This window comes from Salvelinus alpinus, chromosome 33, assembly GCF_045679555.1.
Source record: "Salvelinus alpinus chromosome 33, SLU_Salpinus.1, whole genome shotgun sequence".
NCBI lineage: Eukaryota > Metazoa > Chordata > Actinopteri > Salmoniformes > Salmonidae > Salvelinus > Salvelinus alpinus.
Genome location: NC_092118.1, coordinates 19,960,067 through 19,986,127, shown reverse-complemented (window position 1 = coordinate 19,986,127; position 26,061 = coordinate 19,960,067). Strand labels below are relative to the sequence as shown.

Below are 26,061 nucleotides of genomic sequence, written 5' to 3'. Positions count from 1 at the left end.
CCGCTAGGCGTCGCTATTTAGCTGGATTTAACAATGAGGATTTCTGTATATATTTTTTTATGCATTCCTTTCTCATAATTCAGTTCTAAACAATTATCTTGCCTTTCAATTCCCTCTGTGCCATATCTGTACTTGAAGTACTGGAATTCAATAGTTCTCCACCAAAACTCCCAATAAACGCAATTCACTTCAAACACATGTGGCAATGTGCCATTTCAAGGTTCATGTGGATGAATAATATCAAGACGAATAACAAAACAAATATTTGTCAGGACATAAGACTTTATTAAATCCAACATATGACAACACTCTTCGAAATGATTTTCAAAGTGTTTAATATTGTGTTAGCACTCCGCAACTGCATTGGGTTGCAGTGCCATGTCTCCTTGTTTCTTCCCAGACTGTTGTCCAGATTTTGGTAAAGGATAGTCTATGGATGTTATGAATAGAGCCAGTGGTTGTTTGTAGGTCTCCATTTCAGCAGAGCCCCAATAAGGACTTGCTAATCGTCACCCATTTCCACATCTTCTTGTAACTTCTGCACCATCTTCTCCTCCAGAACCTTGGCTTTGCCTACACATGGAAAACAAATTGATTAGCAAAATTCTATATTTCATTATGTAAACTCAAAGTGGAATGAATGACATCACCTAATATAGATATACAAACACAATGTAAATTACTAAACAGCAACAAGGGAAATCAGTGAACTCACCTGCATGTGGGGCTTTGATGAGGTGAATGTTCTTCTTCACTTCGCTGATGGCTTCCTCCTTTTCCAAATGCTTGCCCTTCTTCAGTCTGATCAAGAAAGGGATTGAGGAAATATGGAAAAATCTATTTGAAAACAGTGCTTAAAAAGACATATCAGACTCCAATACTTGGCGATACTGGCCTTCTGTTAGCCTAGTTATTTTCCTGTAACACATAGTAATGTTATGAAGCAGGGACTGTGTAATTAAAGTTTGACTCAACCAGATTTTACAGAATACTAATATAATCATTATAAAGTTGGAAGGCCCATGCTTTCCTAGTGTGGCCAACAATTTCAAATTGAACCAGGCTCTTATCTGTGGAAGAAAGCTAGGGCTCACCTGTTGAAGATGAACTGTGCCTGTCGTTTCCGTTTTATTCCTTCCACCTTCCTCATTGCCTCCACTGAAAATAGCAAAATTAGTTGGATTTAACAGATCAACAAAGCTATTATCAAAACCTTAGCAGTTAGCTACATCGGTCTTGATGTTATGCTGTAGAAGTAACATACACACCATCATGGAACATACAGTAACACGTGTCATTTAAATCGCTCTTGCTGCTGGTGATTCTCTGATCCACCTCTACGTAGATGAGACCATTCTGTATACTTCTGTCCCTTCTTTGGACACTTAACTAACCTCCAGACAAGCTTCAATGCCATACAACTCTCCTTCTGTGGCCTCCAACTGCTCTTAAATGCAAACAAAACTAAATGCATGCTCTTCAACCGATCGCTGCCCACACCTACCCACCCGTCCAGCATCATTACTCTGGACAGTTCTGACTTAGAATATGTGGACAACTACAAATACCTAGGTGTCTGGCTAGACTAAACTCTCCTTCCAGACTCACATTAAGCATCTCCAATCCAAAATTAAAATTTAGAATCGGCTCCCTATTTCGCAACAAAGCATCCTTCACTCATGCTGCCAAAGATACCCTAGTAAAACTGACTATCCTACTGATCCGTGACTTTGGCGATGTCATTTACAAAATATCCTCCAACACTCTACTTAGCAAATTGGATGTAGTCTATCACAGTGCCATCCGTTTTGTCACCAAAGCCCCATATACCACCCACCACTGCGACCTGTATGCTGGCCCTCGCTTCATATCCGTTGTCAAACCCACCGGCTCCAGGTCACCTATAAGTAATTGCTAGGTAAAGCCCCGCCTTATCTCAGCTCACTGGTCACCATAGCAGCACCCACCCGCAACACGCGCTCCAGCAGGTATATTTCACTGGTCACCCCCAAAGCCAATTCCTCCTTCTGCCGCCTTTCCTTCCAGTTCTCTGCTGCCAATGACTGGAACGAACTGCAAAAATCACTGAAGCTGGAGACTCATATCTCCCTCACTAGCTTTAAGCACCAGCTGTCAGAGCAGCTCACAGATCACTGTACATAAGCAATCTGTAAATAGCCCATCCAACAACTATATTGTTATTTATTTTGCTCCTTTGCATCCCAGTATCTCTACTTGCACACTCATCTTCCGCACATCCATCACCCCAGTGTTTAACTTGCCATACTGTAATAATTTCCCCACTATGACCTATTTATTGCCTCACCCCCCTTATCCTACCTCATTTGCACACACTGTATATAGACTTTATTGTACATGTTTGTTTATTCCATGTGTAACTCTGTGTTGTTGTTTGTGTCGCACTGCTTTGCTTTATCTTGGCCAGTTGTAAATGAGAACTTGTTCTCAACTAGCCTACCTGGTTAAATAAAGGTGAAATAAAATGTTTGTTTTTTTAATGTGCAGAGGGCATGATCTCAATCTGTCATGTGAGAATTGACTTGAATAGAGTATGAAAACAATTGAAAGATGAAAGTGAGGGCAGGGTTGTAATTAGTGAGAACCAAACGGGCCGAAGTAGAGGCACCCATTAGGGGTGTATTCATTACACCCGATTCTGTTGCAAAATGTTTAGTCTATTGCGAAAGTTTTCTGTTACAAAAAGTGTTTACTCCAAGCGGAAAACGATTTGCAACGAAAACTAGAATTTATATTCTACAAATTTAGGAAGGTCCTTCCCGGTTTCATTCCTTTCGTTTGGTTCTTAAACGGTAAACAGTTTCCGTTGCAAGAAGTACTGAAAACAGCCCTGACTTAACCAGTAAGAAACACTAGTTTTCATTGCAAAATGTTTTGCTACGGTTTTCACTAATAAATACACTTCTGAACTTTGGCCATAACAAGTACCTGTCTTGCTCCACAATTCCCTCTGGTATTTGACAGCCACATTCCTGCGCTTCTCAAACTCCAGGGAGTTATCCTGTGTTGGAAATAAATCAGTAAGAGACTCAAGGGCAAATCGTTTATGATGGTTTATCAATCATATCACATTTCACATCATTCTACAACTTGCATGGGTGGACGTGGGAACTCACCACTGTCAATTCCTTGCCAGCCGCTTTCCTGAAAGCCTTGGTCCATCTGGTCTTTCTTGGGTTACGCTTCTTCTTGAAGTTTTTGAGGCATTTTGATTTACAAAACCTGAACGTCTGAGAATACATTTTAGTCATTTAATTTATACACAAGGTAGCAGTATCAAGAACTGTTCTATGTCTGGTCATGGAGAGACCCCCTCAATGTACGGGAAACAAGACTACAGCTTTAGCAAAGCCAATGTCTCCACTGCTGAGTGAGACAGACTTCACTTGGCAACAATAACAGGCCTGGCTGGTTAAGAAACTGCACTAAAACGTTGAAATATAGCTAAGAGGTGAAAAACGAATAGGTTATCTGGTATAGTTGGGCACCTGGGCTTATACTGTCTTATGTTACGTAGCTACAGACATTTGGAAGAAGAAAAAAAACATCCCAGCTGACAAAACAAGCTAGCTAGCTAGCAGGAAGTTAGAAAATCAACTAGCATATTAGCATAGAAGCCGTCAAAGCAGAAAGGAGGACACAAAAAAAAGTAATACCTTGCAATCGTTCCGCACAAACATCGTACCGTGCCCGGGATACACAGGTCCAGAGCAAAAGTAACATTTTTCAATTCGCATCGTTAGACCACTTGATTATTTATTGCCCATGTGTTATCCGTGGTGGAATGCGAGTGGCAGGATTTTAAAAGGAAGTTACGATGTACTATTTCCGGTAAAGATAATTGTTTTTACTCGTTACAAACTGCCCCCAAGTGTGTAACTAGATACATTTCTAAACCATAGCGCTTGGAAATGCAGATGTTGTTTGTTATTAAAATATTTGCATTACGTTACATATTGACTCTAATAAGATTGTTTCAGAGGTAGCCAAGGTGAGAACTGAGCCAGCGCTTTAATAAATAAAATATATTTATTTTATGGAATAAAGGATATGGTTTACATATTTGGCATGAAAACAGTGTTTGACAGAATACAGCAGATTTTAGGCACATTTTAAAATTACGAATGAACAAAATCAGCATTGATTTACATGGAACCTCAAACACTTCTGATAGACCCAATATCCCGACATTGTGATACAAATAAAAACACCCAGCTACTCTGCTACTACAGAGCAGGCCTATACAATAAATCACTCTATTCACTACAGATTGCATGTGCTCAGGACTTTTACATTGTACAAGAATAAATGGAAGTGCATAGTGACAAAAATATCCTGTGTCAAAAAGTTCAAAGTAATAAGGATGGGTTTCCTTTTAATTCACAGGGAAGTGTTCTCAACTAATACAATTTTCAGTGGCTTCTCACTTTTCTACTGGATCTTAGAAAATAGTTGGTTATAATACACTTTTCTTTTACAATGTAAAATATATATAATATTCTCTGAAATGAAAACATAAAAAGGCACTTAATTGACACTGTATGGACAAGTGTAAGGAGAGGCACCCCACCAAATGGCATAATGAAATTAACAAAACATAATGATGCTCTGATGCTCTGGTACATTTGGCAGGGGTTAGTAGTTACTTTCAGCTTTGCACGTCATACACACCCCCCCCCCCCCACACACACATCTTGCCAAAACGTACTATGACACCATTGATTTACAAATATTACATGCCTTTCATCACATACCATAAAGCCCAGTCCTACCAAAACATCACTGAGGGGATGGTGTAACCATTATCTGTATGTGGACCCTAACAAGCACATTTGCCCTTCTCCTGGGTCTTGGGCTCTGTGATGTCTGTGTGACCACTGTGTCCATTGGATCGCACAGTTCCATCAGGGATCCAGGACTTGTCCACGCAGCGCTCCATCCTCTTCATGATGAGGTCCAGCAGGACATCCACAGCCTGGCTAACAAACTGCCCGTTAGCTGCACTTGTCTCAAAGTAAGGGATTCTGCACGGGAAGGAGAGCAACACATAAGAACATTGACTGATATGTCTCTGAATGAGGCAAACTATCTACCTACAACCTGAATAAGTTTTGATCTAATTGAAAGCTTTACTCTAAGACAGAATCTAGTTCTTAGCAGCTGAAAAGAAATCAATTTTTTTTTTTTTTTTTTCCCCCGTCTTGAAACATGCACTATAGCAGTGGAAGATGCATATTTGAAATAGTAGAGGAGCATGGCTCTCTAAAAACCACATTGGATTTCAGACTGGTGGAGCCATCGGATCACATAATGTTAAAAAATAACGACACTGTAACCAAATCTGACATATGAGTCGTATCTAGTCAACCATGACAACTCAATATGATGTGCATCTGGAAGAGAGACCAGACTCCTCTGTTGAGTTAGGACAGATGGCTACCTGTATGATATTCAGCAATAACATTATGACTGGGCTATGTAAATCTGATTACCCGTCCTAAAACTTTAAATATGCCGTCACTTAGATATTTTCCGTGCACAAGATGGACATTCAGCTCACCATAACATCTTTTTAACATAACATGATCATAACTAAGTACTGGGGGCTCGATTTTTGGCTGGCCTTAAGCTCGTGCAATTGTCAAAACGCACGCTCGTTTGCAATTTAGACCTGTTAAAGCCAGAGCTGTTCTATTTTCAAACCCTAGCGCCAGGATTGGTAATTTACCTGTCGTATGAGCTCGCTTGCGATGAGGTGGGAGGGGTGGAAATATCCAATTGGTGTCCTTAAAAACGTGCCCCAAAGTGGCAATTTCAGTATGCACTGGTGGGGATATTTAAGACCAACCCGAAAGCTGGTCGTAGCTAACGCGGTTGGATACGGCATGGATATTGACAACGGAAGCGCAGCCTATCCACCCCTGACGCACAGTGCCCATATGCACATGGAACAAGAGATACGTTTTTTTTTTGTGTTCCCATACACTTTTTGTATTGATTTGTTGTTAAAAAAAATTAAAGACAAGCTCCTCCAAACGTATTTAAACAATTCAGTCCTACTATGCAGTATCAACGGTAGACCTAGGCTATATCTTTCTTATTGAGAATGTGCCTCACAAACAATACAATTTAAGGCAGACTATTTTTTAGGTGCGATATCTAAAGGCCTATACTGATTGAAGCCTATTATAACAAGGTTGACTGTCAACACTCAAAATAGAGCAAACACTGGATGTGTTTTTTTTTTTTACTCGTGTTATCACTTGTTACTGTAGCCTATGCTATTGAATAAACTATTATCAATCTACAATGGTCTAGGACAGAATATTCCGTGCCCCCAGCCGAATTGGAGTTGATGACAATGCAAAGACCTTCAATAACCTACAGAACTTGAGACTAACACATGCAGCCTTGATTGGCCAGTCAGTGGTCAAGTCCTCCTCCCACCTACAATTTGTTTATTCATAAATTTAAAAAACATCCATTTCGCGCCACCGCCAGCTATTGCGCTCATAATAACAGCTGTGAAAATAGCAAAAATATTAGACACACCCTTCCACCTATAGAGCTACCCCCAGCGCTTATATTTACCATTGCGTTAGTTTTTTTTTTTTTAAATAGAGTCCGTAGTCTCTTACAACCATGGCGTTTGACCCCAAATATGGTGCATTTGTTAGTTTTAGCAAAACATAGGAGGTCCATATCTAATCCCTTTATATTCACTAAATGTGTAATTTCAGGCCACAAGCAGGATACTTTACATGGATGTGTAAATATTTGCCTTTCCAGAAAGACCAACCTAGCCTAACATTTTGTATTGTTCGAGATTCCCCTGCACAGCCTTGAGTAAACACACATCAGCCACTGCCTTCTTGGCAAATGTTTCAGGGAGGGTTAGTCACAGGTAAGGGACACATACCCATACTTCTCTGCCAGCTCACGGGCCTCATCTTCACGGACTGCCCTCTGCTCCAGCAGGTCACACTTGTTGCCACAGAGTACAATGTCTGGATTCTCGCAGTAAGCGTGCATCTGTAATTGACCTGAAAAAGTGAATAAGCCAGTCATCAACCCACCAGTCGTGATTGAAAGATAGTGGTTAAGACACTGCACATTTCTTTGGAAGTCAACATGAGATTGTGGTTGTCAGAATCTACATGTAGAGGACTTACTCATCCAATTTCTGACATTAAGGAAACTCTGCTCATTGGTGAGGTCAAACAGGAGGAGGAAGCCCATCGCATCTCGGAAGAAAGCTGTCGTCAAACTCCGAAACCTGACACCACACAAGAAAAAACACCTTGTAAAGAGCTTCATTCAGCTTGAAGAAAGTAAGCAATTGAAAGCTGCCAACAACTACCTGAGAGCCAGTGAGGGCTTGAGCAAGAGTGTCAGTGGGAGATGAGTTTTGGATTGGCTTACCTCTCCTGCCCCGCCGTGTCCCACAGCTGAACATGAATCCTCTGTCCTCTGCCTGCTGCCCCATCTGGACCATTTGATTTGTATACCTGTCAGACAGAGAGAGAGTTATTATACCCATATAAAGCAGTGTGAGGTCATTCTGGCTATGAGGCCCTAAAAATATACTTTCCTATTGGTCATCCTACATATATTATCTTGCAACCCAAAGTGAACCTAAACATTTAGATGGAAAATGTTTGCCCTGATCATCTCTACAATATACACAGCATGAGTGATTATGCTTAAATGACCCTGGTGTTTGGTTATGTGGTGTGAAGTGTTTATTTTCTAGGAGGGTGCTGCTGAACTCAAGTGATATTAGTCATCCTTTCCTGGTCTGGGAGTTCCTCAGATTGCTGCGACACCCACACATACTGGTACATCTGCAGGTTCATATGTTTCAGACTCATCCCCTACAAAAAAACAGTTCTACCACTACCTTTCAAACTGTGAGGAGTAATGCTTTTAAGCTCCTACTTAATTTCCATGGTTAATAGTAAACCTGCACTACAAAAACTTTCACATGGAATAATTGGCCATTTCAAATGTTAACTCTTTCAACCAAGCAGCATACTATCTGGTCATTACGGGTGGTAGGGGAGTACCTGTATGTGAATAATTAAATTCATGGTTTCTCACACACACGCGTGACAAATTGTATGACTAGGGCAATCAACTTACCACTCGTTTTTCTCTGAAATCAATGCCCACTGTAGTGATGAATTTGGAGTTAAACTTTTTGTCTGTGTACTGGTAGAGAAAGCTGGTTTTCCCTACTCCAGAATCACCAAGGGCTAGGAATTTGATGAGGTAGTCATAGTCCCCATCAGACATAGTGAGTGCTTATTTCAGACCTGAAAACCAGACAAAGAAACCAAACATTGAAGGAAGCAATTTAAAATCTGTGCACATATCCTGATCCAAATTTAAAACCGAGACTGTAGATAATCATTTGTAAACTAAACTATATATACACACACACACGTATGTGGACACCCCTTCAAATTAGTGGATACAGCTATTTTAGCCACACCTGTTGCTGACAGGTGTATAAAATCGAGCACACCGCCGTGCAATCTCCATAGACAAACATTGGCAGTAGAATAGTCTTAGTGAAGAGCTCAGTGACTTTCAACATGGCACCGTCATAGGATGCCACCTTTCCAACAAGTCAGTTCGGCAGATCTCTGCCCTGCTAGAGCTGCCCTGTTCAACTGTAAGTGCTGTTATTGTGAAGTGGAAACGTCTAGGAGCAAGAATGGCTCAGCCGCGAAGTAGTAGGCAACAAGCTCAAAGAACGGGACCATAAAAGTAGTCTATCCTCGGTTGTAATGCTCATTACCGAGTTCCAAACTTTCTCTGGAAGCAACGTCGGGAGCGTCATGAAATGGGTTTCCATGGCCGAGCAGCCGCACACAAGCCTAAGATCACCATGCGCAATGCCAAGCATCAGCTAGAGTAGTGTACAGCTCCAAGCCATTGGACTCTGGAGTAGTGAAAACACGTTCTCTGGAGTGATGAATCAAGCTTCACCATCTGGCAGTCTGACAGACGAATCTGGGTTTGGCGGATGCCAGGAGAACACTACCCCAATGCATAGTGCCAATTGTAAAGCTTGGTGGAGGAGGAATAGTGGTCTGGGGATGTTTTTCATGGTTTGGGCTATGCCTCTTAGTTCTAGTGAAGGGAAATCTTAATGCTACAGCATACGATGACATTCTAGACAATTCTGTGCTGCCACTTTGTGGCAACAGTTTGAGGAAGGCCCTTTCCTGTTTTAGTATGACAATGCCCTTGTGTACAAAGTGAGGTCCATACAGAAATGTTTTTTTCAAGATCAGTGTGGAAGCACTTGACTGGCCTGCACAGAGCCCCAACCTAAACCCCATCGAACACCTTTTGGATGAATTGGAACGCCGACTGAGCCAGACCTAATCGTCCAACATCAGTGCCTGACCTCACTAATGCTCTTGTGGCTGAAAGGAAGCAAGTCCCTGCAGCAATGTTCCAACATCTAGTGGAAAGCTTTCCGAGGCTGGGGGGGGGGGATGATGGACGAGCACTTTTGGTCATGTAGTGTTTTTCAAATCATGAGCGCATTTTCAGAATGGTTTCTACTACATAATCACAACATAAAACGGTTCCCAGGGCCTTAAAAAGCGCAGATTTTTACACTAGCAGGGTAGAGTGCCTACGAAACAGTTGACCCGAGGACAACATTTTTAGAGCTATGTTGGAGACAGACACGCCTGTCTGTCTTTTGAGAGCCTAGCCTACTGCTCTTTTCTCATGGTCATGTAAGTATGCTGACACAGTAACAGCAAACACAAATGTTTTATGTGAAAGAAACTACATTCGCCTCTATGCATGTTCAGTAAGGAAATACTCAAACTTAGATCCTGCTATAACCCCATCCGCAGTGAACTTTCACCTGTTTGCTTGGTAAAAGTGGATAATCTCCTATTTGGGGCAACTGTTACAGATTGAAACTCTACATGAGAGGATTAATTGTGGGTAATTTTGCAAATAAGACTAAGAATTAGGCAATTGAACAACAGACTAAAAATTCACAAGAAAAACAAGTTATTCCATAAGAGTTGTCACAATAGAGTTCAAATTGTATTGAGCTGAAATTTTCACTGGCATGATTGGTCCTGGTCCGTAAATAAATAAATCAGAATTAATCAATGTGTTTTTGATAGATACAAAATATGTATTACACAAAGCTATAGTGCCATGCATTACTACAGAGTTATTATAGCATAGCTAGAAAGTTGAGGCCTGTGAATGAGAAAGACTGTGGTGGACACAAGATGAACTGAACACAGATATCCATCAAATTATATTCAAGAGAACAAGCTGGATGTGATTCCCACTGAAAGCAGAGTCCATCACATGACCACGGTATGAAAAGGCATTCTTTCACTCTGTCCAGCACTAAAGCCCTCATCCTGAGCAATAAGCTGCTTAAAGTCTGGAGCAAAATCAAGTTCTGTGATGAAAACACTGTGACTGGACTAGTGGTACCCCATCTCCAGCCTCTCTGAGCTGTTCCCAAGTGGGAAATGGAATAGCCAGGCTTACATTCTAAAGGCTTATATATGGACCGACTTATTATGTTTCACAGCACAACTGCACAGTACTACCTGCACACACAAATCGATTGACCTCGTCAAGCAAAAAGGACAGTCAACTGTATTATTAAGTAAATGATATGTCTCACATCTCTTGGTCGCCAGGCAGTTCATGCTGGTATAAGGGTACACCATCTGGCCAGCAGGGACACATTTACAGAGGCTTTCCCCAGAGAAACAGGCCCCCAGGCTTGCGGACAGCCCTGCTCTTTCGAAGGTTAGGATCACTGAGGCGGCACCAGTCGCCTCCAATGGTAATCAGATTAACTGCAAAAGTTCATGTGCAACCAGGCTGCTACAGAGGATGCTAATCATGTAGGCCAAAGGCTTACAGTCTCTAGTGAAAGTCTACAGACCCCTTGCACTGTCTTCACATTTAGTTGCCTTAAAATGTTATCTAAAACGCAAGTGTTCATTATTTTTGCAGTTACCTGTATGTTGCCATAAGAGTCGGGCAAAGTTGGTAGAATCTTATTCAAAATTATACACAGCTGTTACGGCTGCCAAAGGGGCTTCCACCAAGCATTAACTCTGGTGTGTTAAGACATAGGCAATCAATAAATATTTTTTACAATTAGAAAAAATTTCTATAAATTTGTATTTATTTAAAAAAATGTGGAAAGATTATGTAGATCTGTAGGGAAAAATGTAATCCTTTTTGGATTTAATTTTAAGGTGGCACAATGTGAATACAGTGCAAGGGGTGTGTAGACTTTCACTAGGCACTGTATCATTGAACTGCCTATCCTTCCCTAAGCTACAGCCTGTAGAGAAAAAACACGAAAAGACTAAATTACATATTTTCATCTAATTATGCTAAATGAGTTTGCTTTAGTTTTTTTTTTGTGAAATAATTTTTTGGATAAGTGGGGTAACAGGTTTGGTAAAATAGGTGGCATAGGACAAAAAAAAGATGTTTAAAAAAATAAAACAATACATTTTATGAAATGTTTAGTCCTGAGACTAATCTTATCACAGCTTCTACAAGGAAGCCTGAACGGCTGTGATTACGTGTTGCAGATGAGCAGCAAAATAAGGTTGTTTGAGGAAGCCCACTACAGTGACTGCAGTATGAAATATTTTAACAAGGTGTGAAATACAACCTTGCAAGTTAGACATTACAGCATCTTGAGTAGGCCTTCTGCACTTGTTTATGAGTGAAATCACTATGCACTGACTGGCTAGTTCTACCTCACTGCCTGTCACTGATATCAGGTAAATATTAAATTCAGATTCCCTACACATTTGTTCAGGAATTTGCTCATGCGTCACAAATTATTTGATTCACATCGCTGCCCCTACCCATTTCTAAAACAGAAGATCCAAACTGAGCTCATACACAAACAAGGATCAGCCTTAGTCCTCTTCAAAAAGGTGTTTCAAAGTTATTGTATGTTTACTTTTAAACCTAAACTTCAAGTGAAAGTGATTAAAAGAGAAGGCTTTAGGCAAAGCCCTGTTCTCTGGTGGTGCGGATTTCACACTAGTTGGAGGAGGGCACCTCAGATTATGTGCCAGCAAGCAGAACACAGCCTTTCAGACATTCTCAGAGCAGTAGAGCTGAAGTACCCACCCTGGGCAGTTGGCCAACTATAATGGCGAACTCCTCGAATGAGGATATGCAGATGACATGAACTTAAACTGCACAAGATGAAGGGTGTTGCAGTACCACAATAATACAGCACTCATCTCAGATGTATTGACAGAATGACTTGCCAATATGCATCTGAAATATCACCAGGTTTCATCGTGTTCAGGACTGGAAGCACTATTTTGTAACATTCCGAGTATGAATATGTTGTATATAACTGTAAGTGAAGAGACGTTATTCTGATGATGAGAAATGGTTTACAGATTATGATGGGCGTCAGGTAGCCTAGTGATTAGAGCGTTGGTCCAGTAACTGAAAGGTCGCTAGTTTGAAGACACTTAAGCCTAAATTGTTTCAGGGGCGCTGGACAATGGTGACCCTGGCCATGACCCCACTCCAAGGGTGTCTCAGGTGGAGTTAGGATATTTAAAAACACATTTCCAATTCACAAATGCGTATTAATATACACTTGTACATGTGTGAAATAGGAAAACAAATATTTGATTATGGTTATCAGTAGAAACATTTCAAACACACATACCTGCATGCACGCACACACACAAAGAAGAAAACAATTGATTAGCTGACACAAACCCTACTTGAAACACAAAACATCTAATAACCCCCAGCTCAGCTGGTCATCATGTAGCTGTCCTGACTGGTCATGTTTTACTCTACCATTGACCCTGTTTAATAACCATATCTCCTAGGTTGTTCACAAGCGCAATTGCTCAAATCTCAAATCTCTTTGAATAGCTGACAGGCGTAAAGTAAACTAAAGACAACCTAAAAGTTAATTTAGAATAAATTGGTTTATCATGTCCCGAATGTGTTTAAACCTTGACAAAATAAAAATTTATTAACACAAAGAAACGTTTTTAGTTAGGTGTCCATTTTGGGTTTGGTCTGAGCTGATGTTTTTTCTGCATGGCATGTCTCCAGCCAAAATGCCAGACTCGTATCCCTAAGATACCATACCAAGATAGTGAGGTAGACAGACCCCTGTTGATGTTTCACCAGCCAAATGAATGCAGGTTTATGGATAGATAAACCTAGATAAATATAGCCAATACAAGGGTTGTAATTATGAGGTCCCATTACACGTTAACAGTTTCCCTCTTCATTGTTGCTTCCACTGGAAAACTATTAAATAAGGTGTGATACATTCAACTCCGATGACGTCACACTTTTTATATTGTAATGCGAAAACCTATTTGACATTGCAAATTGGCATAGACCTGTGTAGCCTATATTAGCCTACTATACCAAAAGGTTATTGCGCTATCAAAACCACCAGGAGATAAGTCTTACCGTCCTAACTGATGCCAAAACGCTTTACTTAAAACCCATTCCTTCAGTTAAGTTGCCTCATGGGTGAAATGTTCTTAATAATCATTTCATAATTAATAAACTATTAAGACCGAAATCCGATTTTTTCTATGTCAGACGGTTTTGTTATATATATATATATATTAATAAATAAGTATTCTGTGATGTATAGAAAGTATAATATTGGGATGCAAACTCAACATTTTATACATTTAAATGCTATATCTGACATGGTACAAGTATCTTATTTTTTTAAAGCCCATAACCATGTGTGTGTTTTTGTTTCAAAGTAGATTTGTTTAAGACTACCAAGAAACACTGAGGCTGATTTAGCCCACTGCAGTATAATGGCTAAAACTAAAATGAAATGTAATTTGATAGGAAAATGTTACATCAATTCCCAATGAAAGTGTCGCATTCCTACCCTACTAAGTACAGGCTACACGTAGCCTGTCCTGTTTTACAATGTAGATCCATCTCATTTAAGAGTTCACCTCCGAGTTAGAATTCACTTCAAGGCAACTATAAAACCGGACACATCGCATATGTAAAAACACAAAAAATGTCATTGCAATTTCAGTAGCCTTGGCTTCAAGTAGGCCCAGTAAACGTGAGCAGGAAATAACTTCGTTTCAGCCTCAGCTCAGTGAAAATGCAGGTGGTCGTTATACGATGAAGTAACCCCATCCTGAGAAAAAAATGTAATATGTTGCAATTATAGCTGTCGACAGAAACAAATCCGCTAAACAGCTCCATATGCCGAGACACATTTATCACGCTAACTTTATTTCGAGAAATTCAACTTACCAGTGTCTGCGCGTCACTTTCTTTCTTGGTGTTTCGTGTAGAAGCGCCCTATCAAAAGCGATGACAATTTGATTTTTAAATTTAAAAAAAGAACTCACTAAATAGAGTTTACTAAGTCCTTTCGATCCATTTGTTGCATGAACCCTCTTCACAATCAACGTAACATCACTTCCCGTTCAGTTGAAGTGAGCCAGCCCCTCCCTCTCTCGCCAACCCATAAAAGACCTCGCTCGGAACGGAAAACGACCCTACCCGCTCAGGAGTATTCTTTTGGAACTACACTTTGATCACACCCACAGCTTCATTGCATTTTGGTACACCAGAATTACATTCATTTCCAATGAAACGCTGCGTTTGCCTTGCAACATTGCGTTGCAGAGGCAGTTGCAGTGCATACGTTGGAGTTATCGAACGTATGCGTCAAACTGTATGTGTAAAAGGCTACTTTTGCTGCATACATATCCAGATGATGCTGCATACTATTTTGCGCCATGACACTGTCGGTGTGTTCGAAGTGACACACAGGTTTGGGGAGTAATGCTTCTAACACACCGACAGTGTCATTGCATAAAATTGTACGCAGCATCATCTGGATATGTATGAAACAAAAGTTCAACATTCACCTTCTGCTACCATTTCTGTCAAGCCGTTTACGCATACAGTTTGACGCATACGTTCGATAAATCCAATGTATGCAATTCTGCAGGGCAAACGCAGCGTTTCATTGGAAAATAATGTAATTCTGGTGTACCAAAATGCAATAACTGTCGGTGTGATCGAAGTAAGGGATTACAAAAACCGCCAACTGTAATCTGTAACCAGCAAAAATATGGTCATCAGATTATAAATAATTTTGAAAAACTAGATGATTACTTTTAAATTCAGAAAGAACGTTTGTGGGAAAAAAACTTGACACCTGTTCTCTCAATGATATTCAAATCAGCATTGAAAAAAAGGAGCAAGTTTAAATTTGTTCCACCTGAGTGAGTCTGACCACAAGTCAGAGATCACTATGATTTTTTATTTATTTCACCTGTATTTAACCAGGTAGGCCAGTTGAGAACAAGTTCTCATTTACAACTGCGATCTGGCCAAGATAAAGCAAAGCAGTGCGACAAAAACAACAGAGTTACACATGGGAAGAAAAAAAACGTACAGTCAATAACACAAGAGAATAATCTATATACAGTGTGTGCAAATGTAGTATGATTAGGGAGGTAAGGCAAATAAATAGGCCATAGTGGCAAAATAATTACAATTTAGCATTAACACTGGAGTGATAGATGTGCAGATGATGATGTGCAAGTAGAGATACTGGGGTGCAAAAGAGCAAAAATAAATAACATGGGGATGAGGTAGTTGGGTGGGCTATTTACAGATGGGCTGTGTACAGGTGCAGTGATCGGTAAGCTGCTCTGACAGTTGATGCTGAAAGTTAGTGAGGGAGATATAAGCTTCAGTGATTTTTGCAATTCGTTCCAGTCATTGGCAGCAAAGAACTGGAAAGAAAGGCAGCCAAAGGAGGAGTTGGCTTTGGGGATCACCAGTGAAATAAACCTGCTGGAGCCGTGGGTGTTGCTATGGTGACCAGTGAGCTGAGATAAGGCGGGGCTCTACCTAGCAAAGACTTACAGATGACCTGGTACCAGTGGGTTTGGTGACGAATATGAAGCGAGGGCCAGCCAACGAGAGCATACAGGTCGCAGTGGTGGGTAATACAGTTGAAGTCGGAAGTTTACATACACCGTAGCCAAATACATTTAAACTCAGTTTTTCACAATTCCTGACATTTAATCCTAGTAAAAATGCCCTGTCTTAGGTCAGTTAGGATCACCACTTTACTTTAAGAATGTGAAATGTCAGAATAATGGTAGAGAATAATAATTTATTTCAGCTTTTATTTCTTTCATCACATTCCCAGTGGGTCAGAAGTTTACATACACTCAATTAGTATTTGGTAGCATTGCCTGTAAATTGTTTAATTTATGGAAGGCTACCTGAAACGTTTGACCCAAGCCTCCCACAAAAAGTTGGGTGAATTTTGGCCCATTCCTCCTGACAGAGCTGGTGTAACTGAGTCAGGTTTGTAGGCCTCCTTGCTCGCACACGCTTTTTCAGTTCTGCCCACAAATTTTCCATAGGATTGAGGTCAGTGCTTTGTGATGGCCACTCCAATACCTTGACTTTGTTGTCCTTAAGCCATTTTGCCACAACTTCGGAAGTATGCTTGGGGTCATTGTCCATTTGGAAGACCCATTTGCGACCAAGCTTTAACATCCTGACTGATGTCTTGAGATGTTCCTTCCTCATGATGCCATCTATTTTGTAAAGTGCACCAGTCCCTCCTGCAGCAAAGCACCCCCACAACACAATGATGCTGCCACCCCCGTGCTTCACGGTTGGGATGGTGTTCTTCGGCTTGCAACCCTCCTCCTTTTTTCTCCAAACATAACGATGGTCATTCTGGCCAAACAGTTCTATTGTTGTTTCATCAGACCAGAGGACATTTCTCCAAAAAGTACAATCTTTGTCCCCATGTGCAGTTGCAAACTGTAGTCTGGCCTTTTTTATGGCGGTTTTGGAGCAGTGGCTTCTTCCTTGCTGAGCGGCCTTTCAGGTTATGTCGATATAGGACTCGTTTTACTGTGGATATAGATCCTTTTGTACCTGTTTCCTCCAGCATCTTCACAAGGTCCTTTGCTGTTGTTCTGGGATTGATTTGCACTTTTTGCACCAAAGTACGTTCATCTCTAGGAGACAGAACGTGTCTCCTTCCTGAGCGGTATGACGGCGTCCCATGGTGTTTATACTTGCATATTATTGTTTGTACAGATGAACATGGTACCTTCAAGCGTTTGAAAATTGCTCCACATTTACATTTACATTTAAGTCATTTAGCAGACGCTCTTATCCAGAGCGACTTACAAATTGGTGCATTCACCTTATGATATCCAGTGGAACAACCACTTTACAATAGTGCATCTAACTCTTTTAAGGGGGGGGGGGGTTAGAAGGATTACTTTATCCTATCCTAGGTATTCCTTAAAGAGGTGGGGTTTCAGGTGTCTCCGGAAGGTGGTGATTGACTCCGCTGACCTGGCGTCGTGCTCCCAAGGATTTTCCCATGATGTCAAGCAAAGAGGCACTGAGTTTGAAGGTAGACCTTGAAATACATCCACAGGTACGCCTCCAATTGACTCAAATGATGTCAATTAGCCTATCAGAAGCTTCATTTTCTGGAATTTTCCAAGCTGTTTAAAGGCACAGTCAACTTAGTGTATGTAAACTTCTGACCCACTGGAATTGTGATACAGTGAATTATAAGTGAAATAATCTGTCTGTAAACAATTGTTGGAAAAATTACGTGTGTCATGCACAAAGTAGAAGTCCTAACCGACTTGCCAAAACTATAGTTTGTTACCAAGAAATTTGTGGAGTGGTTGAAAAACAAGTTTTAATGACTCCAAAATAAGTGTATGTAAACTTACGACTTCAACTGTATATGGGGCTTTGGTGACACAACGGATGGCACTGTGATAGACTACATCTAATTTGCTGAGTAGTGCTGGAGGCTATTTTGTAAATGACATCGCCGAAGTCAAGAATCGGAGGGATAGTCAGTTTTATGAGGGTATGTTAAGCAACATGAGTGAAACAGGCTTTGTTGCGAAATAGGAAGCCGATTCTAAATTAATTTTGGATTGGAGATGCTTAATGTGAGTCTGGAAGGAGAGTTTACAGTCTAGGTATTTGTAGACGCCTAGGTATTTGTAGTTGTCCACATATTCTAAGTCGGAACTGTCCAGAGTAGGGATGCTAGTCGGGAAGGCGGGTGTGGGCAGCTATCGGTTGAAAAGCACGCATTTAGTTTCACTAGCATTTAAGAGCAGTTGGAGGCCACGGAAGAAGTGTTGTATGGCATTGAAGCTCGTCTGTAGGTTTGTTAACAGTGTCCAAAGGTATATAGAATGGTGTCGTCTGTGTAGAGGTAGATCAGAGAATCACCAGCAGCAAGAGCGACATCATTGATATACACACAGAGAAAAGTGTCGGCCTGAGATTTGAACCCTGCGGCACCCACATAGAGACTGCCAGAGGTCCGGACAACAGGCCCCCCGATTTGACACACTGAACTCTGTCTGAGAAGTAGTTGGTGAACCAGGCGAGGCAGTCATTTGAGAAATCAAGGCTGTTGAGTCTGCAGATAAGAATGCGGTGATTGACAGAGACGAAAGACTTGGCCAGGTCGATGAAGACGGCTGCACAGTACTGTCTTTTATCGAGTGCGGTTATGATATCAATGACACACCAAATGTGTTTTATGGATCGCGGGAAAAAAGCAGGAATAGGCTTTTGTTGGCTACAGTCCAAACTGTCTTCCGATGGGGCGACTGCTGTCGGCATCCAAAGATTATCCAACTTGAATAAACATTTGAATGTAAAGTTGACAGCAATGGTGTAGTCTACAGCGATATGGATATCACTTATTATTGATGTCTACATAGCACATTGATGTGAATCACACTGCTGCTCTATGATGTAGCTATTTGCGCCTTACATATTGTGGTTGCTGTGGATAGTTGTTAACAAATCTAAATGTGTATTTGAACCCAATAATGGTTGAATTCAATTACTTTAAGCTGCCTATCAATCATTGTTTTTGAAACCAGTGGACAGCCAGTAAAAAACGCACTCTTGCAACAGCTGCATAGTGCGGATCCAAGCCTATGGAATAAAAGTGTTTTTTTATTGCTCAATCTAATTCATGCTGATAAAAAATAAAATATCATAGGCCTAATGGACACATGCTCAAACTTGCACACTTTTGATAGACTTAAAAGGGCAATCTGTACTATAGTTGCTACATCCATTTTTGTATATCATTTATAAGTCCATCTCCATTGATTCTTGAAGAATATCATTTATAAATGACTCCTGAGCTTAGTTTAACTGTCACACTCAATGAAAACCCAAAATATTAGCTTGTTTTACTCCAATGTTTGTAAACATTGTAAATGTAAACAAACACTGTATAGCCTCATAACATGGTTAAAACCAAAAGAGGCGGGGCAACCGTTTTGTTATTGTTTCATCTGTGGATTTGCCCTTTAAAACAGCTGCATATCATCAAGATATCAAAAGTGTCACAAAAAAAAGGTAAACAATAGGCCTATAGCAAATGCAGCATATGGCATTAATTTGTCACATTTAAATAGCACTTTTCAGTAGTGCTCAAAGCATGACATTCCATGAGCGCAGTGAGCCCAATCAGTCCTCCATGACAAAATCAGAAACAGAGTAGGGCTGGCTAATAAGTCCTTAGTTTTGGGGTCATGCTCAGGTAAAACAATTTGGCTAATCTATACTTCCAAGTCCTATTCTTGAAGATCAAGGGGTATAACATTTATTGGAATGACTGGAATTCTGATAGACTGGTTTTTATTGTAAAGATATAATTTAATATAATATATATAATATAATTCGTATTATTATATGTAGTAGAAAGCGATGGCTTAGAAGAAGCCTACATAACCAACCCATAAAGTAAAATTGAACATCCATATATGGCCACCTATGTAAACTTTAAGATTGATTTATCCTGCAATAGATGTCGTTCAATTGGTAACATACATGTTCGTCTTCTTCTAATGCCTCTTAAGGGGAAAGTAATCTTAAAATAAAAGAATGGAATCATAATACGTTATTTAGTTTGGGTAATCCAAAAGTTATGTTTCTGGAAAGACAGTACCGTGCAGTATCGAAGAGCCCTCACTGCTGCTCGATCATCCTATTTTTCCAACTTAATTGAGGAAAATAAGAACTCAAAATTTATTTTTGATATTTTCGCAAAGCTAACTAAAAAGCAGCATTCCCCAAGGCTTTCACTTCAGCGAAATAAATTCATGAACTTCTTTGAGGAAAAGATCATGATCATTAGAAAGCAAATTACGGACTCCTCTTTAAATCTGCGTATTCCTCCAAAGCTCAGTTGTCCTGAGTCTGCACAACTCTGCCAGGACCTAGGATCAAGGTAGACACTCAAGTGTTTTGGTACTATATCTCTTGACACAATGAGGAAAATAATCATGGCCTCTAAACCTTCAAGCTGCATACTGGACCCTATTCCAACTAAACTACTGAAAGAGCTGCTTACTGTGCTTGGCCCTCCTATGTTGAACATAATAAACGGCTCTCTATCCACCGGATGTGTAACAAACTCACTAAAAGTGGCAGTAATAAAGCCTCTCTTGAAAAAGCGAAACCTTGACCCAGAAAATATAAAAAACTATCGGCCTATATTGAATCTCCCATTCCTCTCAAAAATGTTAGAAAAAGCTGTTGCACAGCAACTCACTGTCTTCCTGAAGACAAACAATTTATACGAAATGCTTCAGTCTGGTTTTAGACCCCATCATAGCACTGAGACTGCACTTGTGAAGGTGGTAAATTACCTTTTAATGGCGTCAGACCGAGGCTCTGCATCTGTCTTTGTGCTCCTAGACCTTTGTGATGCTTTTGATACCATCGATCACCACATTCTTTTGGAGAGATTGGAAACCCAAATTGGTCTACACGGACAAGTTCTGGCCTGGTTTAGATCTTATCTGTCGGAAAGATATCAGTTTGTCTTTGTGAATGGTTTGTCCTCCGACAAATCAACTGTAAATGTCGGTGTTCCTCAAGGTTCCGTTTTAGGACCACTATTGTTTTCACTATATATTTTACCTCTTGGGGATGTCATTCGAAAACATAATGTTAACTTTCACTGCTTTGCGGATGACACACAGCTGTACATTTCAATGAAACATGGTGAAGCCCCAAAATTGCCCTCGCTGGGAGCCTGTGTTTCAGACATAAGGAAGTGGATGGCTGCAAACGTTCTACTTTTAAACTCGGACAAAACAGAGATGCTTGTTCTAGGTCCCAAGAAACAAAGAGATCTTCTGTTGAATCTGACAATTAATCTTGATGGTTGTACAGTCTTCTCAAATAAAACTGTGAAGGACCTCGGCGTTACTCTGGACCCTGATCTCTCTTTTGACGAACATATCAAGATGGTTTCAAAAATCTGAAATATTCTGTCCAAAAATGAGGCAGAAAAATTTATCCATGCTTTTGTTACTTCTAGGTTAGAGTACTGCAATGCTCTACTTTCCGGCTACCCGGATAAAGCACTAAATAAACTTCAGTTAGTGCTAAATACGGCTGCTAGAATCCTGACTAGAACCAAAACATTTGATCATATTACTCCAGTGCTAGCCTCCCTATACTGGCTTCCTGTTAAGGCAAGGGCTGATTTCAAGGTTTTACTGCTAACCTACAAAGCATTACATGGGCTTGCTTCTACCTATCTTTCCGATTTGGTCCTGCCGTACATACCTACACATACGCTACGGTCACAGGACGCAGGCCTCTTAATTGTCCCTAGAATTTCTAAGCAAACAGCTGGAGGCAGGGCTTTCTCCTAAAGAGCTCAATTTTTATGGAATGGTCTGCCTGCCTACCCATGTGAGAGACACAGACTAGGTCTCAACCTTTAAGTCTTTATTGAAGACTCATCTCTTCAGTAGGTCCTATGATTGAGTGTAGTCTGGCCCAGGAGTGTGAAGGTGAACGGAAAGTTACTGGAGCAACGAACCGCCCTTGCTGTCTCTGCCTGGCCGGTTCCCCTCTCTCCACTGGGATTCTCTGCCTCTAACCCTATTACAGGGGCTGAGTCACTGGCTTACTGGTGCTCTTCCATGCCGTCCCTAGGAGGGGTGCGTCACTTGAGTGAGTTGAGTCACTGACGTGGTCTTCCTGTCTGGGTTGGCGCCCCCCTTGGGTTGTGCCGTGGCGGAGATCTTTGTGGGCTATACTCGGCCTTGTCTCAGGATGGTAAGTTGGTGGTTGAAGATAACCCTCTAGTGGTGTGGGGGCTGTGCTTTGGCAAAGTGGGTGGGGTTATATCCTGCCTGTTTGGCCCTGTCCGGGGGTATCATCGGATGGTGCCACAGTGTCTCCTGACCTCTCCTGTCTCAGCCTCCAGTATTTATGCTGCAGTAGTTTGTGTCGGGGTGCTAGGGTCAGTCTGTTATATCTGGAGTATTTCTCCTGTCTTATCCGGTGTCCTGTGTGAATTTAAGTATGCTCTCTCTAATTCTCTCTTTCGGAGGACCTGAGCCCTAGGACCATGCCTCAGGACTACCTGGCATGATGACTCCTCCTGTGATTACTATTATTTGACCATGCTGGTCATTTATGAACATTTGAACATCTTGGCCATGTTCTGTTATAATCTCCACCCGGCACAGCCAGAAGAGGACTGGCCACCCCTCATAGCCTGGTTCCTCTCTAGGTTTCTTCCTAGGTTTCGGCCTTTCTATGGAGTTTTTCCTAGCCACTGTGCTTCTACACCTGCATTGCTTGCTGTTTGGGGTTTTAGGCTGGGTTTCTGTACAGCACTTTGATATATCAGCTGATGTAAGAAGGGCTATTTAAATACATTTGATTTTAATTTGATTACAATTTTGAACAGGTAACTAGTAACTGTAACGGATTACAATTATAAAGTAACATACCCAACCCTGCTGACACATTACTGGATTTGTGAGATCTTTCAGTAGCAGAAGGGATTTTATTTAACATTAAAATTCACGTCTAATTTACACACCAAACCACAAATTAACTGAAATGATTCCTTGACAGCCACTTCTGCATAGGCCGCTGACTGTCCCACACTCTCCTACACAGTTCTATTGATTTCATACTGTCCAGGCCCCTTGGGCACATTGTTGCTATCTCTAGACTGTCCTTGGCTTTCAGGCATCCAATTGTCCTCAGTTTGACTCAAAGTCTCTGGAACAGAGTTATTGTGCTGGGGCTCAAACATGGGTCTATATATATAAACTCCCCCAGCAACTCCTAGCACAGTGGCAAAGGCTATCTGTGCAAAGGGTATCCTTCGTCGAAACATGTTCTCTCTGGATCAGGAGTCCCACCTACACTTGCATCGATGATCCTGGAAGAATAGAAGAGGTTACCCAAAAGCTTTGCTTTGTCACACTGATGTTGTACATTACGTTTTTGCAGGAAGCACACAAAGCTTTCTTCATGGGGCTCAATTGTGCAGTAGAATGTCCTATCAAAAGTTTAAATCACGTGGATGTTGTGACATTACCAAGCTGCTACATATGCAGAGAAGGAAATGTAAGCATTTATAAAACATTGTGTGCATGATACAGCATTAGTGATGTAAACGCAAACCTCAGCTACATACAGCATATGAATAATAATGACATGAATTGTTGTACGTCCCCGTGGTGTCAGATTCTTTGTAAACATGCGACATTGCAAAACTCTCCACTCATACTCAACCAGATCCTGCGCTACTACACTTACACGAATGTTAATTGGTTATCCTAACCTGCTGTATAAATTCTAACCTGCTACAAAAAGTCAACTTTCACAAAAACTGTATCCCTCTAGACAAAACCGTAGGTTGTTAGCCATAGCTAGCTAGTGAGAGACAAATGACACACAAATCTTGTGTTTTCATAATTTTTCTTGCTTTAACATAACTCACCCCGATCTTTTATGAAGTGTGTTTAGACCAAACCGTCTACAATTCTAACAATTAAACAACTAACGCTGGCTAGAAAGCGTCGTTTTGTTTGAGTGCAAAGGTCGAACATACATCTACGGCGAATGAAACGGGACAAGATAAAGGACAACAATAAACGTAAAATGCGATTTGGGACTTGTATGATTCATCCCCATAAAATGCATATCATAATTTATTCAATCCATTGTATGTTCTATACGTGGTACAGATAACATTGCAAGCTGTATAATTTTACATCACCGATATGTAACACAATAATGATATCTTGACAATAGCATTTACTTTCCTAGGAATCGTCTGACGTCATCTATCTCGGAGCACAAACACGGAACTAATGTGAATTTTGGTGCTGCTCGAATTAGCTACGTTATATGTAGTTAGTTTTAGTTTAGTTTAAGTAATGGAAAAGATTCGTGCACGCTTAAATATTGGAAACAAAGCAGAGCCTGTTAAACTGAGGAAACGAAAATCCCAACTATATAGTGAAGAAGAAACATGTCCTCTTGATAATGGTACAGTACAGTCGTGGCCAAAAGTTTTGAGAATGACACAAATATTAATTTTCACAAGGTCTGCTGCCTCAGTTTGTATGATGGCAATTTGCATATACTCCAGAATGTTATGAAGAGTGATCTAATGAATTGCAATTAATTGCAAAGTCCCTCTTTGCCATGCAAATGAACTGAATCCCCTCCCCCAAAATTCCACTGCATTTCAGCCCTGCCACAAAAGGACCAGCTGACATCATGTCAGTGATTCTCTCGTTAACACAGGTGTGAGTGTTGACGAGGACAAGGCTGGAGATCACTCTGTCATGCTGATTGAGTTTGAATAACAGACTGGAAGCTTCAAAAAGGAGGGTGGTGCTTGGAATCATTGTTCTTCCTCTGTCAACCATGGTTACCTGCAAGGAAACTCGTGCCGTCATCATTGCTTTGCACAAAAAGGACTTCACAGGCAAGGATATTGCTGCCAGTAAGATTGCACCTAAATCAAGCATTTATCGGATCATCAAGAACTTCAAGGAGAGCGGTTCAATTGTTGTGAAGAAGACTTCAGGGCACCCAAGAAAGTCCAGCAAGCGCCAGGACCGTCTCCTAAAGTTGATTCAGCTGCGGGATCGCGGCACCACCAGTACAGAGCTTGCTCAGGAATGGCAGCAGGCAAGTGTGAGTGCATATGCACGCACAGTGAGGTGAAGACTTTTGGAAGATGTCCTGGTGTCAAGAAGGGCAACAAAGAAGCCACTTCTCTCCAGGAAAAACATCAGGGACAGACTGATATTCTGCAAAAGGTACAGGGATTGGACTGCTGAGGACTTGGGTAAAGTCATTTTCTCTGATGAATACCCTTTCCGATTGTTTGGGGCATCTGGAAAAAAGCTTGTCCATAGGAGACAAGGTGAGCGCTACCATCAGTCCTGTGTCATGCAAACAGTAAAGCATCCTGAGACCATTCATGTGGGGGGTTGCTTCTCAGCCAAGGGAGTGGGCTCACACACAATTTTGCCTAAGAACACAGCCATGAATAAAGAATAGTAGCAATACATCCTCCGAGTGCAACTTCTCCCAACCATCCAGGAACAGTTTGGTGACGAACAATGCCTTTTCCAGCATGATGGAGCACCTTGCCATAAGGCAAAAGTGATAACTAAGTGGATCGGAGAACAAAACATCGATATTTTGGGTCCATGGCCACGAAACTCCCCAGACCTTAATCCCATTGAGGACTTGTGGTCAATCCTCAAGAGGTGGGTGGACAAACAAAACCCCACAAATTCTGACAAACTCCAAGCATTGATTATGCAAGAATGGGCTGCCATCAGTCAGGATGTGGCCCAGAAGTTAATTGACAGCATGCCAGGGCGGATTGCAGGGGTCTTGAAAAAGAAGGGTCAACACTGCAAATATTGACTCTTTGCATCAACTTCATGTAATTGTCAATAAAAGCCTTTGACACTTATAAAATGCTTGTAATTATACTTCAGTATTCCATAGTAACATCTGACAAAGATATCTAAAGACACTGAAGCAGCAGACTTTGTGGAAATTAATATGTGTCATTCTCAAAACTTTTGGACACGACAGTATGTTCCC

General features: G+C 41.0%; 2 protein-coding genes and 1 long non-coding RNA gene across 3 annotated transcripts; all 3 read right to left on the bottom strand.

Annotated features, from left to right (window-relative positions):
- Positions 1 to 264: 264 nt before the first annotated feature.
- On the bottom strand, positions 265 to 3,892 carry LOC139562963 (probable ribosome biogenesis protein RLP24). Its single transcript, XM_071381166.1, has 6 exons — positions 3,696 to 3,892; positions 3,156 to 3,269; positions 2,968 to 3,040; positions 1,095 to 1,158; positions 716 to 801; positions 265 to 573 (listed from the first exon to the last, which is right to left on the bottom strand). The coding sequence occupies exons 1-6, from the start codon at positions 3,774 to 3,776 to the stop codon at positions 503 to 505; spliced, it is 489 nt and encodes a 162-aa protein (XP_071237267.1). The 5' UTR covers positions 3,777 to 3,892; the 3' UTR covers positions 265 to 502.
- Positions 3,893 to 4,049: 157 nt separating this feature from the next.
- Positions 4,050 to 14,559, bottom strand: LOC139562970 (ras-related protein Rab-27A). Its single transcript, XM_071381185.1, has 6 exons — positions 14,362 to 14,559; positions 8,182 to 8,354; positions 7,462 to 7,547; positions 7,212 to 7,315; positions 6,959 to 7,082; positions 4,050 to 5,063 (listed from the first exon to the last, which is right to left on the bottom strand). Exons 2-6 carry the CDS (start codon positions 8,332 to 8,334, stop codon positions 4,859 to 4,861), a joined length of 672 nt encoding a protein of 223 aa, XP_071237286.1. The 5' UTR covers positions 8,335 to 8,354; positions 14,362 to 14,559; the 3' UTR covers positions 4,050 to 4,858.
- An 8,399-nt stretch (positions 14,560 to 22,958) lies between these two features.
- LOC139562957 (uncharacterized) lies at positions 22,959 to 25,106 on the bottom strand. The gene is made up of 2 exons (XR_011672466.1): positions 23,927 to 25,106; positions 22,959 to 23,362 (listed from the first exon to the last, which is right to left on the bottom strand). It is a non-coding gene; the product is annotated as an uncharacterized lncRNA (long non-coding RNA).
- Positions 25,107 to 26,061: the final 955 nt, after the last annotated feature.

Bases quoted from the DNA above. Each gene is read 5' to 3' on its own strand.
- LOC139562963 (XM_071381166.1), bottom strand. From the start codon at position 3,776: ATGCGAATTGAAAAATGTTACTTTTGCTCTGGACCTGTGTATCCCGGG. The intron at 3,041-3,155 runs GTGAGTTCCCAC...TTTCCAACACAG, and splicing joins CTGGCAAGGAATTGACAGTG to GATAACTCCCTGGAGTTTGA. The intron at 574-715 runs GTGAGTTCACTG...TTCCATGTGTAG, and splicing joins CATCAAAGCCCCACATGCAG to GCAAAGCCAAGGTTCTGGAG.
- LOC139562970 (XM_071381185.1), bottom strand. From the start codon at position 8,334: ATGTCTGATGGGGACTATGACTACCTCATCAAATTCCTAGCCCTTGGT. The intron at 7,548-8,181 runs GTAAGTTGATTG...TCTGTCTGACAG, and splicing joins ATTTCAGAGAAAAACGAGTG to GTATACAAATCAAATGGTCC. The intron at 5,064-6,958 runs GTATGTGTCCCT...CTTCCCGTGCAG, and splicing joins GAGCTGGCAGAGAAGTATGG to AATCCCTTACTTTGAGACAA.